General features: G+C 44.0%; 2 protein-coding genes across 4 annotated transcripts in view; both read right to left on the bottom strand.

Moving 5' to 3' along the window:
* Positions 1–1,182: 1,182 nt before the first annotated feature.
* Positions 1,183–7,784, bottom strand: bco1l (beta-carotene oxygenase 1, like). Its single transcript, XM_052055106.1, has 11 exons — positions 7,633–7,784; positions 6,796–6,924; positions 5,957–6,086; positions 5,511–5,658; positions 5,284–5,431; positions 3,839–4,059; positions 3,506–3,772; positions 3,000–3,105; positions 2,290–2,384; positions 1,481–1,592; positions 1,183–1,405 (listed from the first exon to the last, which is right to left on the bottom strand). Exons 1-11 carry the CDS (start codon positions 7,721–7,723, stop codon positions 1,251–1,253), a joined length of 1,602 nt encoding a protein of 533 aa, XP_051911066.1. The 5' UTR covers positions 7,724–7,784; the 3' UTR covers positions 1,183–1,250.
* Positions 7,785–9,894: 2,110 nt separating this feature from the next.
* Positions 9,895–14,237, bottom strand: part of LOC127592950 (kalirin-like) — a 32,268-nt gene continuing 27,925 nt past the window's right edge. For all 3 annotated transcript variants that reach the window (XM_052054083.1, XM_052054074.1, XM_052054092.1), the window contains 3 exons: positions 14,054–14,225; positions 13,833–13,978; positions 9,895–12,877 (listed from right to left, as the gene is read on the bottom strand). In XM_052054083.1, coding sequence (XP_051910043.1) covers positions 12,692–12,877; positions 13,833–13,978; positions 14,054–14,225 — 504 coding nt within the window. In that variant the 3' untranslated portion in view covers positions 9,895–12,691. The remainder of the gene's footprint in view (positions 12,878–13,832; positions 13,979–14,053; positions 14,226–14,237) is intronic.

Raw genomic sequence — 14,237 nt, forward strand, 5'->3', positions numbered from 1 at the left:
ATGTATAGTAAGGCGTTTTTAGCCCCCCAAAAAACGACCATGTATAGTAAGACGTTTTTATCGGAAAAAAATGACCATGTATAGTAAGTCATTTTTGGCCAAAAAAAAACGACCATGTATAGTAAGGCATTTTTGGCCGAAAAAAACGACCATGTTTTTAGCCGAAAAAAACGACCATGTGTAGTTCGGTGTTTTGTTAGGTGTGCTTACTATATACATGGTCATGGTCAAAATTGTCATTTTTTTCCGGCTAAAAACGGATTACTAGACATGGTTGGGTTTTTTTGGCTAAAAACGCCTTAGTATTCATGGTCCTTTTTTCGGCTAAAAACGCCTTACTATGAATGACTGTTTTTTTCATCTAATAAAACGCCTTACTAAACATGGTCGTTTTTTTTCGGCTTAAAACGCCCTCCTATACATAGTCGTTTTTTTTTTTTCAGGTTAAAACGCCTTACTATACATGGTCATTTTTTTCGGCTAAAAACGGATTAGTAGACATGGTTGGTTTTTTTTTTTGGCTAAAAACGCCTTACTAGATACATGGTTGTTTTTTTTCGTCTAAAAACCCAAATACATGTTTTTTTTTTTTAGTTAAAACGCCTTACTATTTTCATGGTTGTTTTTTTTCGGCTCAAAGTACCTTTATATTCCTGGTCGTTTTTTTCGGCTAAAAACGCCTTACTTATATATGGTCTTTTTTGGGTCTAAAAACCTCGTTGTATCCGATGACCGGCAACCTGAGGCCAAGGCCAAGGACTTGACTCCGAGGCCAAGAGTCAAAAGGCAATATTTAGGTTTGTGCTCTTATTTTTCAGGAGCGCAATTCAGACACTGAACTTATCTGTGTCTACGTTCTTTGCTGACATTGGCCACTCACCTCACATTTGTGGCATCTCGACATGCTAATAAGAACAGCATCATTATTGCCCACAAAGGTCTACGCTGAAATGTGCTCTTTTACTGTATTGAGGAGGCGTCAGAAAACCAGCCATTTTCTGGTTGGACCACACGCATCTCCTTTGCGACTGGAATGTCGGTCCACTCTTCTCCAATGACTGTTGGAGTTACTGGATATTGACGGAAACTGGAGCATGCTGAAGTGGATGTGTTGCATGAAAGTACACGCCAGATACTGACTGGTTTTCTAAAAGTCTGTAAATTCTTTTTTTTTAATGCACCTTTTCCAATATCTTTACCTGTTCTTCTAAGCACAGTAAAGAGTTTTAGCACTTTTGGCTGTTGGGCTTTCAGTTGGTATTGGGGATGAAAAGTCCATGAAGATCCAAGTGAACGCTGACAGGAATGGCGGCCCGTGCCAGTTCCTCCAACGTCTTGGCGTTGAGCACAAGCATGAAGGGTGAGGTGTTAGGGTCCGGAGAGATAACGGATGACAAGATCACACCTGCAGAGAAGAGACGGACGGACTTTAAAATGTAGTTCATGATCGCAAAAAAAAAAAAAGATGGTGCAAGCTCACCATCGTCTTCATCCACAGCTCCGGGTGACGCCACAAACACGGGTTCTGACGGGTAGCAGTTGTCCTGATGCCATTCCACATGCGTCATAGCTACCGTGTCAAACTTGATGATCTGGGGGAGAAAAATCGGGACGTCACGGTTACGGTTTTAACAAAAAAAAAAAAAAAAAAGAGACTTCCAAGTGATAACAATTCCTATTGTAATAACTCTCAATTATGAATAAGTCATGCTACCCATGTCGCAACAGTGGTGAACTGCGGCTTATTGAGTGCTAATGCTAGCTTGATGCTATTTTGTCAACCTGGATATGTGTTCTCCGACTATTTATCACCACTGCGTACTTTTATGATTAGATGACTGGGGGTGATTGGGCAGGGCAGGCTACATTCAACTCTTGCTAGCTTCTCCTTTAAGACAATTTTTGATGTCAACTCCAAGAATGATTTGTGACAAATGCGTTGTCGAGTTTCAGGTGAAAACCCCCCGCTTTCTGCCGTTAAACAAACTGTCCATTTCATCCAAAAAAAAAAACAGAAATGCAAACTGAAATTTATTTTTTAAATTGTCATCAATAACTAATTAAGCATTTTTCATTCATCATTTATGTTACCATAGCTATCAGCTTTCAGAACATGTTTTGCTAGCGTAAAAGTCAAGCTAAGACGAACTAAAACAAACTGTAATGCGATTTTGTTTCTCCATCTCTGTAATAGCACCAAGTTAATAATCAGATATTTTTTTAAAGTCCAGTATCTGTACTTTTACTCAAGTACCAAGTGGGAGGACCTTTGCCACCTGTAGTGCGGACCTTGTTGGGTTGCGGTGACCAGTCCACTCTGGATCCATAAAAGTATCTGTACTTCTTGCCGTTAAACTTGTAGTTGATGTTGGGCAACTCCAGACCTGGCGAGAGAATGGACAATTACGGCAAGCCATTTACACTATCCATGCACTAGTACAATCTTTGTCCTCAATAGTTAGACTAAACTAGACGTTACTAGTGAGGCAAAAGTGCCCTACTACCACTCGTGAAGCACAAGATGTTAGATTTGTCATCAATTTTTATTAGATGTTAACATGTAGAATTCAATAGGATCACTAGTGTGACCTAGTTGTTCTACTAGCATGCAGAAATGTCATATTGTAGTGGGGTTAAAAAATATATATATATATACGGGTGTGCCCGAGTCATTCTGCTTCCTCGTGAGGACAAAGAGCATACTAGCACATAACGATGGACAACTGAAGCTTCGTGAAGCATTTGTGAGTTTTTGACTCCTCTAGATGACACTCGTGGCTTAAGGATGCTGTAGAATTTTAATGCATTTCCATGACACTAAACAAAGAGCACCATCCGGAGGAGTCAAAAAATATCACAAGTGCTTCACGAAGCTTCGTTTTCCCATCACTACTCGAGCAGGGCCAATTTAGCGCACCAAAGTAGGATATTGAATAAAAGGCCAATAGGCTCAAACACCTTGAGCGGTGTACAACTTATTTGTGGCAGCTAAGGCTGACCTTGGAACAGAGTTTGCGGCTGGCAGTAGACTTCACCGTCGTCCTTCATGACTGCTGTAGCCGTCGTGTCTGACAGAGTCACAAGGTTGGCCCCTTTCGGTGAGTCCTGCACAACATACACTTGTGTCTGTAGTTTAAACTGTCATAGAACGGCCCTCCGAGGGAAGACGGAACTCTGAAGTGGACCGAGACTATAAATGAGTTTGACACCCTTGAAATATCCTGTTAAGAAAATTGAGCGTTTGGCTACACTCTGGCCTTGTTATTTTGCTTCCTGAGACCACATACTTAACCCAGTTAGGGACGATTAAAGGAGACGGACAAAAACCCACCTCCGTTCTTGCTTTAAAAACAAAAAACTCCTCATTGTTCGTCCCAAAAATGGATGTCCGTCCGAGACGGACAGATGGACCGGTGCGTCCAGGGACGGAACGCCCATCTCTGTTCCACAGGAACCGAGTGCGTCACTCAAAGCATTTCTACTCATCGATGCCCTTGCGCCTCACCTTGTTGACATTCAGCGGCAGGACAAAACGCTGGCTGACAGGAGGCGACGCATTGGAGTTTGCCTCAATGAAGCTACTGGTATTCATCCGCAGGTTCTTCATGTAGAACATGTCGTAAAGTTTGCTGTCCTTGTAGGTAATGAGGTCGAACACCACGTGGTCCTCGGTCTCGTAGGCGTTGATGTGATGAAAGACCACCAGGGCGTCACCGGAGAAACGAGTGGAAACCTTCTTCCCAGTCCGGCGGTTGAACAGGTGAAAGAAGGTCTAGGAAAGAGCGGAAGGTAAAACCGACCGGTGACGTCAAACGGCGTCGGCGCGCGTCTTCAATACCGGCTCGTCCTTGTTGAACTTGAGACAGCTTCCCCAATTGATGCCACGGAAATAGGCGGTCGCCAGTTTGACCACGTTCACTTTGAACGGTTGCTCCACGAATACGATGAAGTTCTCGGTCATGCCAAAGCTGTGGAAGTAGCTGGGGAACAGCGTGGAGCGGAAGGGAAGCGAGCACACCTGTTGCGTGCGCCGGAGGGCGGGTGTCTTCTGCTCACAAGCTGAAACGATGGACTCGTGTTCAAGTTGTCCAACAAATGGTGACGCTCCATTGGAGAGCTTGGAGCATTAGCCAAGGGGTGTCTCAACTTTTTTGTCCCACGGTCAATCTGCTAGCTTAACGTTAACACCTATTGCGAAACGCTATAAAATGGCTAATGAAACTAGCACCGATATTGCAGTGGCTTTAAATTATGTAACTAAGAGTTGAACACAAACATACAGATAGACAGCATATACTAAGACTCACAGGTCTGTTTATGCTGTGAAAAAATGGCAACCATTACTGCAGTTTAGTGACGGTCTCAGGTTTCACCATCAAATCTTTTGTTGGTTGTGTAAACTTATGTCATATTATTAATGATCATTTTATGTCTGAGCATCATATTTCATGTCAAGATGACTAAAATTGCATTCCCTTTAAAGTTCGGCCGTCCCACCGAGGGGCCCTCCCGTCATCTGTCAAAACAAATCGCTGATTCACGTCGTAAGCTGAGTACATGCGTTAAGATATTATACATCTTTTAAAAGCTGTGTTTCTGGAGATTTTCAATGTTGCCCAACATGTTACAATGCAATCATATATGCAGACTGAGTGAGCATTTATGTTCAACAATCGTAGATCTCAAAAACAAAATGGCGACTCACCATAAAAACGTCATACATGTACACGAAAATGTCCAACTCCATCAAACACGGTCACATTACGTCGACAAGGGTCCAGTCAAAGTATTCCGGTAAAATAGTGAATCCATGCCAGGCTTTACGCCCATAAAGCTGCGTTATCTGCTGCCTCAAACGTTACCAAATGCCGTCAAATATCACTACTTTTGATGCATTTGCGATCGTAGCTTCACCTAGCATGAGCTGATTAGCCACATATTTTTTTAGGCGTTTTTGGCAAAGTTGCCCTCAGCCTTAGGTGTTTTTTTATTTTATTTGCTGTTCTCGATCGTTCTGCGGTGCACACGTCCTTTTTTGGTACTTTTGCCGTTCGTAAAGTAGAGCCAGCCATTAAAAACAACGAACCCCTCAATTGACAGTTGTATGTACAGTACTTCTGTATTCTACTGCCCCCTGGTGGCCAAGTCGCACACACCACGAGGCCCAGCATAATATCCATTCAATTAAGGGAACAAGGGTTGCAAAGCCTGAAAAACGGCGGGTGTGCCCCTGTCTTTGGTTGGACACCCCTGGTATAAGCTGTCAAACGACCATAAGACTACCTGAAGCATTAGCTGGGACCTTAAAGATGACATACTTTGGTGGACCAAAGCCTACGATGGATGTGCCCATGTTGTACGTGTTGCCTTCGTCGTCATAGTGAGGGTGAGCCGTCGCCAAGTTGATAGCGATGTGCTTCCTGTAGTTAATCTGAAACGAATGCGGGTTTTAAGTGAAAATATCGTATAGTGTCGAGCAAACTTTGCAAAAGTCCTGCCTTAACATTCACCCTTCCGACGGTGTCCAAAGTGACGGGATCAATCTGGTTAATGTAGTTGATCTCGGACGAGGCGTAGTAGTCCTGACCGTAGCGGATGATATTAATCATGTTGTTGTCGGTAAAGTCAGGAATGACATTGCTGAGATGCGTGAATGCTCTGGTGAGGAAAAATAAAATAAAAAAAGACGTTAAGTGTGAAAAGAAGCGAAAAGCGGACTCGACCCTGAACTGGTCGAGTCACTCTCACTCTGCGACTGACCGACAGACAGCCACCCGCACCCGACATTGACACCGTCGCGGAATCCGCGCTTTTCGCACAGAACTCAGGCAAATTTCACTTCAAGGTCTTCTTTCATGATTCCAAAACAATATCTACATATATATATAATCTTTCGTAGACTAACTTCAGTTCAGAACAAATTAAATCCCATGAATCAATCTCTTCCGTACAGCACCTGGAGAAGATGTTTTTGCACGGGTCAGGATAGACCATGGTGCCGAACTCGGAGACGACGATCCGGTCAGCCTTCGCGTTTTTCTCATAAGTGTGGCTCTTCAGGAACTTACTTTGGTAGAACACCTCACCTGGCGAAACAAAAACGTTAACATCAAGGTGAGCAGCAGCAGCAGCAGCAATGATGGCGGCGCAATATTGTCAGAAGGACATCAGTGCCAGGGACCGAAATTCAGCCAGGGAACCTAACCAAAGGCCAAAATTTTTGGTTTCGCCTCAGGTGCGCGGGAGACTCCAAATACTGTATTTTCACAGCCCCACGGCGCACCGTATTAAAAGGCGTAGCGTCAGTTAGGGATGCTATTTCTCTATTTGATACATCCCCGAGATGCGTAGGCTAGCTTAAACAACATAGGCTAGCTTAAACAATACGCTAGCACGCACGCACGCTAGCGTGTGTTTTTAAAAAAGGACAACGGTTGTACTTTATTGAAGTGTTTCACAATGTACCTTTTTTTGGATCAATCCTCATTCTCAAATCTATCAAAGTCCTCAATTTATGGATGTAAAAATGACCAGATGGACACTTCTCTGCTTTTATTCCAATGTTTTGGTTTGTTATGTAATTTTATAAAATAGCGATTCTGAATTGCCCCACGTTGTACTCGGCAGAGTTGCGTTTTATTGATTGATTGATTGATTTTTTGTTGTTGTTGTAGAGGTAGTATTGATGTTTTAGTAGGTATCAAGAGGTGGATGAAGTCAGGCAAGTCACCACCGAAGGCCCGCCCCCCCCGATTCGCGAACGCCCGGCCCGACACTTGCGTCAACGTGACCCACCGTCTTTGAAAGCGAAACTGTGAATGAGGGACATCCCGTCGAACCAGTGGTTGTACTCGGTGTCGCCCACAGAAAAAAGTGCGGGGCCGTTCCTCACCAGCGTGCCCTGCAGCCATGCGGGCACACAACCTGCAAAAGAGCGCAGGGCAAAAGAGGTTCATCTGGACCGTCACCAACCACTCGAGCCAAATCCAGTCAACCAAAATCACCAGAGCACAGTTGAGCGCTCATTTTGACAAAACCGGTCGCAGTTGCAGAAGTGCTTTTACAGGGTGGCAAGGGTTTTGCAGCTGCCACCTCCGCCCCCGCTGCCACCCCTGCTCTTGCCAATGAATCCATCAATACCAAATTCAGAACTTTGTTGGAAATGTTCCCGATATTGTCTCTCGGAAATGGCCACTGCAGCCTAGTTTGACGTTCAGTCCCATACTCCAACCAAAAAAAAAAAAGGCCCGTCGATGCAGCAGCCATATTGGATGTGGCACAATCAAGAAAATTCTCTATATGCTGTTTTTAAAAATCGTGCGTGATGAACGCTTACTTAGTGAGACAAAGGCAAGTGTGTTGTGAAAGAAAAAAAAACAACAACAACAATATACAAAAACTAACGGTGCAGCCATAATCGTTTCATAATCAAATCGTAGCCCCAGAATCATGATTGAATTCTCCACCAATGACCACCTAAACAAATACTGAGATTAAAACAAACAAACAAACAAACATTTCAATGTCTTGCACATAAAACCTCCATACAACTGTACCTTGAATGCTGAAAAACTGAAATTTAAATGATTCAAAAGCGGCCATCTTATTAATTGCCTTTGTTCTTTTGCTCACCTTTGACGTGAGCTTTCACAGGCTCCGTTGTTTCCTTCCCATTCTGAAGAAACAACGATTGCATATTCGCAGCCGAACTGGACTCGTTCATTTTGTGGCCGCCCGTGCCGCTGCTGCCGCTGCCGCTACTGCTGCTGTCACGCCGCCATCAAGTTGATGAAACACACGCAGGCAGTATGTACTTACGTGAGCCTTTATCTGTCAGTGGGCGTCCTGTAAACGTTACATAAGAGCCGCTTGGCCATTACGGAATTATAGAAATATGAGCTTGTGTAGATTGTCCAAAGTTGTCCCGTACGACAAAATGTGAACTAGCTATTTAAAAAAAAAAACATGAATTCAAATTCCCAATAGCTAAAACTGCATTTTTTTCACTCTTGGGACTCTTGATGACTGACCAACTTAATTGTAAGAGCTAAGTTTCTTTAAGTAGCCGGTTTTAGCTATGATTTGGTTGCTGTATCTTGTAATTGTTCAAATAATTGTTTTTTTTACTCATGACTTATTTTAAAAATGAGACTAATTGTCTTTTAAAGTTGTTGCTCGTAACCCTGTCACGCAAGCCTTTTTATTCACAGTGAGAGGGGAAAAAAAATAGCTTATATCCGGAGCAGAAATGACATCAAGCTAATTGCTGTGACCATGTGAAAGTCTTTTTTTTTTCCCCGAACGTTTTCAACTTTAATGGAGTGCGTCATTCAAATCAGTGTGACCTTGCCACTTAGGAGAAAAAAAGACATTCACCTCAAACGTTTTCTTCTTTTATAATGCCTAGCTACATTTGTCCTAACCAGTTAGCATAGCCACTATCACACCTAGCATATACTCTTGAGCAAAAACTCAGCATTAGCATTGGTTTGCAACCGCGTTTCTGTTTTTAGACCGTCCTAAAAAAAAAAATCACTAGTATCCACATAAAGTGGAACTTTGTTTAACTGCATATTTGTTAAGTAATATTTCCGAAATGTGTTTTTAATGTGCGCGAGTATCAGAAACTGGGTTGTGGCAAACAGCAACATTTATATCGTGACGACCAACAAAATAACTCATAAAACAGTGCCACTTGTAGCTCACTAATTAGCCAGTTGTCAAGTGCAACACGTCTCTCGGGTATCTTGAATCTTATTATCTCGTATCTCGTTTCATTTCCGTCATAAAGTCACTTCGATTCCTTTTATATGGCTCGAGTCCATTTGTCCCATTTACGCAGATCAAAACTGTGAGGAAAAAAAAAAAACACACACCTGCTCCTTGCTACACCGCAGACACGTTACGTCGGCTACGTGTCGAAATGAAAGCGGAGAATCAGCGCCACTGACCTTAAGACTCTTTTATCTCTAATTGGTTAAATCAGTTTATGGCTAAATCGCTGCTCTTATCAATGGCACAGGCAACACTTTGCCCCCAGTTTCACGTCGAGGTGGCAAAAGTGCTTCAACTTTAAGTTAGACGTACAGATAGTTGTATAAAAAAAAATAGATACATTCTTGCTGCCCTTTTTGTCGCAGCCGAAGCGTCGAGGGGGTCCGTTTTGGTGGCCTTGGTATCGCATCTCTGCTTTTTGCAGATGATGTGGTACTGTTGGCTCCTTCAAGCAGGGCTCTCCAACTCTCAATGGAGCGTTTCGCAGCCGAGTGTGAAGCGGTTGGGATGAAAATCAGCACCTCCAAATCTGAAACCATGGTCCTCGGTCGGAAAAGGGTGGAGTACCCCCTACGGGTCGGGGAGGAGATCTTGCCCCAGGTGGAGGAGTTTAAGTATCTTGGGGTCTTGTTCACGAGTGAGGGCAGGAGGGAGCGAGAGATCGACACGACCGAAATGAGTTTTCTCCGCAGGGTGTCCGGGCTCTCCCTTAATGATAAGGTGAGAAACTCGGGCATCCGGGAGGGGCTCAGAGTCGAGCCGCTTCTACTCCACATCGAGAGAAGCCATATGAGGTGGCTCGGGCATCCGATTCGGATGCCTCCCGAACGCCTCCCTGGTGAGGTGTTCCGGGCATGTCCCACCGGGAGGAGACCCCGAGGACGACCCGGGACACGCTGGAGAGACTGTCACCCAGCTGGCCTGGGAACGCCTCGGGATCCCCCGGGGAGAGCTGGAAGAAGTGGCTAGGGAGAGGGAAGTCTGGGCTTCCCTGCTAAAGCCGCTCCCCCCCGCGACCCGGCCCCAGATAAGCGGTGGAAAATGGATGGATGGGCTCTAGAAACAAGGGCTGAAATGAAAAAAACAAATTCCATCCGACAAAGAACGCTCCCACTTGCGTTGGATGAAAAATGACGTTTATTACAAACATTTGACACAGAGCTGTTTGTGGTCACCAAGCTGTTAGATTGGTAGAAATAACACCGTCCGGTTGGTTCGGTCTACTGCTCGTCAAATGGGGCTGACGTTCTAACAGCCGCGACGCTCGCATTCCCTTCCTGAGCCGCCTCAGTGTGCTTTTCGTCACCTTTGTTACTGCGCCGGCGTCGGCCTAAAAACTGGATCGTACGCTACAATCCAGTTGAATCCTTCGCGGTGGACTCCATTTTATCTTCAAACCATCAAATGTAGCAAACTACGCGCTCCCTCAAAGCCTTTGTCGTCACTTTAAATTTCCTTTGTGAAGCATTTCCAGTGCCGCGCTGCGTCTTTTGCACCTTTGAACAAGGGCGGGCAAACTTTTGACGACGGGGCCACTTTTTTTTTTTAAAAGGAATTGATGGGTTATTGTTTGATGAAGTGGGGGAAAAAAAAATAGAAATGAAAATGTCTAAGTGGAAAATGTTAATCAGCATCAGAAATAATTCTAATATAATAATCAATATAATTTCTTGGGTGATTTTTGATTTAATTAATTGACCATTTCATATATAATTGAAATTATGTTACAATTTCTAATGTGTTTATTCACAATAAATCACTGGAAGGTCAAGTTTGCAATTAAAAAATATAAAGTGAATCACAATATTTCACACAACAAAATAAAATGACGTGATGGGGGGGGGGGGGAGGAGTGGGATAAATAAAATCCACCCTTTCCGACCCGTTGAAAATTGATCATACAACAAAACTGAAAATTAATTACCTACAGTTCACGTAAATACGAGTACTGCATGAACATTTTGATGAAATCATTTTGTGGAAAATTTGCAAAATGAATGCAAAAACTCTTGATCACGCCAGACCTTTTTGTGGCCACGTTTTGCCCACACCTGTTTTAGTAGAAACAAATCGGGAGCAAAAGTCGGAGAATTTTCAAAGCTGGAAACTGTCTTTGGGAATGAATAAGAATATAGCAGCAATTTACAAAATTGGAAGTTGGCTCATTATAGCTTGAACATTTTTTTTTAAATAAGTTAGGTTGGAGGATGAGTACTATTCAACTCCACATTCACGTTTTTGGTGGAAAAACAAAACAGTCCATGAAACCTTGAAAAATTCAATATTCGGAGTCGATTGACGTCATGTCGTTGAATTGTATCATTTTGCATGGAATATTTGCGCTAGAAGCTAACATGACATTCCCATTCGTTTACCCACTGCCAATTCCCATCGAATACCCAAGGAAAGTTTCCACTTTTTCCTATTCACATCCTTTTCCCCCACTGCAACCCAACGCCTTGCTAATAGCACACTACATTGGATCTTAAAATCCGACAGAACGCAAGTTCCTTAAGGACCAGGGTGTTGTCTGAGAATGGCACCGAAAAAAAAAGACGAGTCGAGAGCTTGACTGGAAAGAGGAAGGTGGGACACGGAGAGAAGAAGTCGGGCACAGGGAGGTCGGGGCAAGGAAAGAGGAAGTCAGACGGGGAGACCAGATGACGGTCAAGGAAGCGGGATGGGCAAAAAAAAAAAAAAGTTGGACACGGCGGGACAGACGGCATCATGTTGAGGGACGCAAACGAAAACTGCATCATCAGCCAGCGAGAGACCTTTTCGGGAAGTGTGTAAACAAGAAGGCGCCACGTTGCTTCCGTGTGTGGGGGTGGGGGGGGCAGAACACAAAATGACCACTGCTGACCTGAACTGAAAACAATGACAAACACTTGTGCTGCCAGATATTTTTTTTTTTAAGGGAAATGGAAAAAAATGAGAAACAAAAATACACGAGTGGATGTTATAAAGATGTTAAAAAAAGTGGTGGTAAAAGTATATATATACATTTTTTTTTTAATTTATTGAGTGGAGCATATATGTACGAAAATGTACGAAAAAATAAAATAAAATCCAAGACTGGATGTCATAAATAGCTGTACGGATGCTAAAAAAAAAGAATTTAAAAAAAAAAGGGGTCGGGGGTAGAATGTAATTTATTTTATTTTTTTTAATTTATTGAACGGGGCATATATGCCTTAAATGGATGTTACCACCATGCCGGGAAAGTTGTTCAGCCCCCGAGTCTTACAGGACAAATTGGTGAGAGTTTATTGGTCCGAGTTTGCTCTTGCCAGCCGGAAGGACACGCGTGTGTGTGGCGTCATGGGCAAAAGGTCTTTTCGGAGTTGCGCAAACAAAACAAACGGCCGGCAGCAACATGGTTGTCACGGCCCTGCTACAGTGGCGCACCACCGCACGCTCGCTGCGTTTAAAAACCTACACGGGAAGGCGCCACTAAGACACACTCACACACATACTCGTTTTCTCTCTCGCTCTCTCACGTGCACACGAATATGACAAAGGGTTTCTCTATTCAGGTGAAAAAACAGATTCTATTATTCTTCATATTGATCATCTTCAACCAATCAGTGGCATGTATGCAGTACATATATGTGCGTCCTCATCATGAAAGGGGCGGAGTCACGCAGACACATCCAAAGGAACTCCGTTTTTTCTTTTTTTTTTTTTTAAACTGTCTCTTTTGTTGCTTGGCAACGGCAGGTTCCCCGGATCCAAAAGTTTGTGATGTCACCTGCGATTGGCTCGTGGACCAATCGGATGGCGGTCCTGAATGGATGATGTCTGGAGGTGTGTTTTGACACTGAAACCACAAGAAGGAGGGCGGGCCTAACGTTACCTGCTACAGGAAGTCCGTGTGCGTGTTTGTGCAAGGGTGGGGGTTGGGGAGGGGGGGGGGTCATTGCGTGTCGAGCGCGCTGCGTGCCACCCAGCCCTCGGCCGCCGGCGAGTCGCTGTTGGCCGGTCGGTACACGAGACTCTGCCCCTGTTGGTTGGAGGCCAGAATTTGAACCTTCTCGCCCCGGAAGACGCAGATCTCGTCTTCGCGTACGGCCACAAAGTCCTGGAGCACCAGCACCAACTCCTGAAAAAAAAAAAAAAAAAAAAAAAAAAAGAGGTCGGGAATCCAGTGGAATGGACGTGAAATAAAAGTTGGATCTAAAATGATGTTGGACAATTTTTAACAATTTCATGCAAAGCACTGGAGCAGGGGTGTCCTATTCATTTTGCCACATTGATGTTCGGTTTCCTTTGTAGAACCCTGACGAATTTCAACCCGAATAAATGCAAGATTGTCCCATTTGACATACACACAACAAATTGATGAATTTTTGAAATCACAGGCCAGTAAAAACACTTTCCCCAAATGATTTGCTCATTTTAAAAGCAGTTTTGTAACAACAACAACAAAAAAGTCTTGCAATATCTCAATATTTTTAAAAGTGAAGGGACAATTTGCATTTTTGTTATTTTAACAAGAAACATGAAGTTGATGCTCATAATTTGCTTTCAGGGGCAAAAATAAAATGTCGCGGGCCAGATGTGGCCCCCGGGCCTTGTGTTTGACACCTGTGCAGTCGATACTTCAAGGAAAACAAAACAATTGATTCGCCTTTCTTTCAAGGAGCTGAAAATAAATAGCTTGACATATTGACTCACGATCACGTGTGTCCGGAAGAAAGAAAAATCTTGGCTCACAATTCTCTGTCGTTGGCCAGGTTTTCATGGAGACATTTTGCTCAAATCACGTGAAGCTCTCTGATCCCCCGTTTGCATGCGACGTACTATATTCCGATCTGCCACTTACATGCTCCACTCTTTTATCAGCTCAACGTGTGTCATGCGTGAGCAATGTAAACATCACCTGATTAATTGAGATGGAAGTTCATTTGTATACTCGGCACAGTAGTTATAACACTGTTATTAAACCAACATCTTAATGTTGGTTTAATAACAGTGTGTATAACTGTTGTATATAGTGTGTATAACTGTTAATAACAGTTACTGTGCAGATTTGCACACTAAGATTTGATTCCCACCTGGACGTCCTGGTCGCTGTCTGGCAACGGCTGAGGGGCGTGGCCATTAGGTGTGGGCGGGGCCGAAGGCGATCGCCCCGACGACAGGGGACGGGTCACCGATATGCCGCCTTCCTTTTTCTGGTACTCAATGGGAGACTGGAGAGCTAAAAGGGGGGGGGGGCATTAAAACGTCAACGAGGTTGACCAAACGCTGCCTGCGCATCCATCCCGTCGCTCACCGGACAAGAAGTTGTTCTGTGCTTCCAGCAGGGCGGCGATGTTCTCCACCCAGGTGCTCTTGATGTCGGTGGAGGACGCCTGGAGCGTGAAGCGCTCCGCTGAGCCGCGAGACCACAGCATAAACTTACAGGGGTCTCCCTCCACGCTGTCCTGCATGGCCAGGTAAGTCACCTGCAGACACAC

Source organism: Hippocampus zosterae, chromosome 2 (assembly GCF_025434085.1).
Source record: "Hippocampus zosterae strain Florida chromosome 2, ASM2543408v3, whole genome shotgun sequence".
NCBI classification, from domain to species: domain Eukaryota; kingdom Metazoa; phylum Chordata; class Actinopteri; order Syngnathiformes; family Syngnathidae; genus Hippocampus; species Hippocampus zosterae.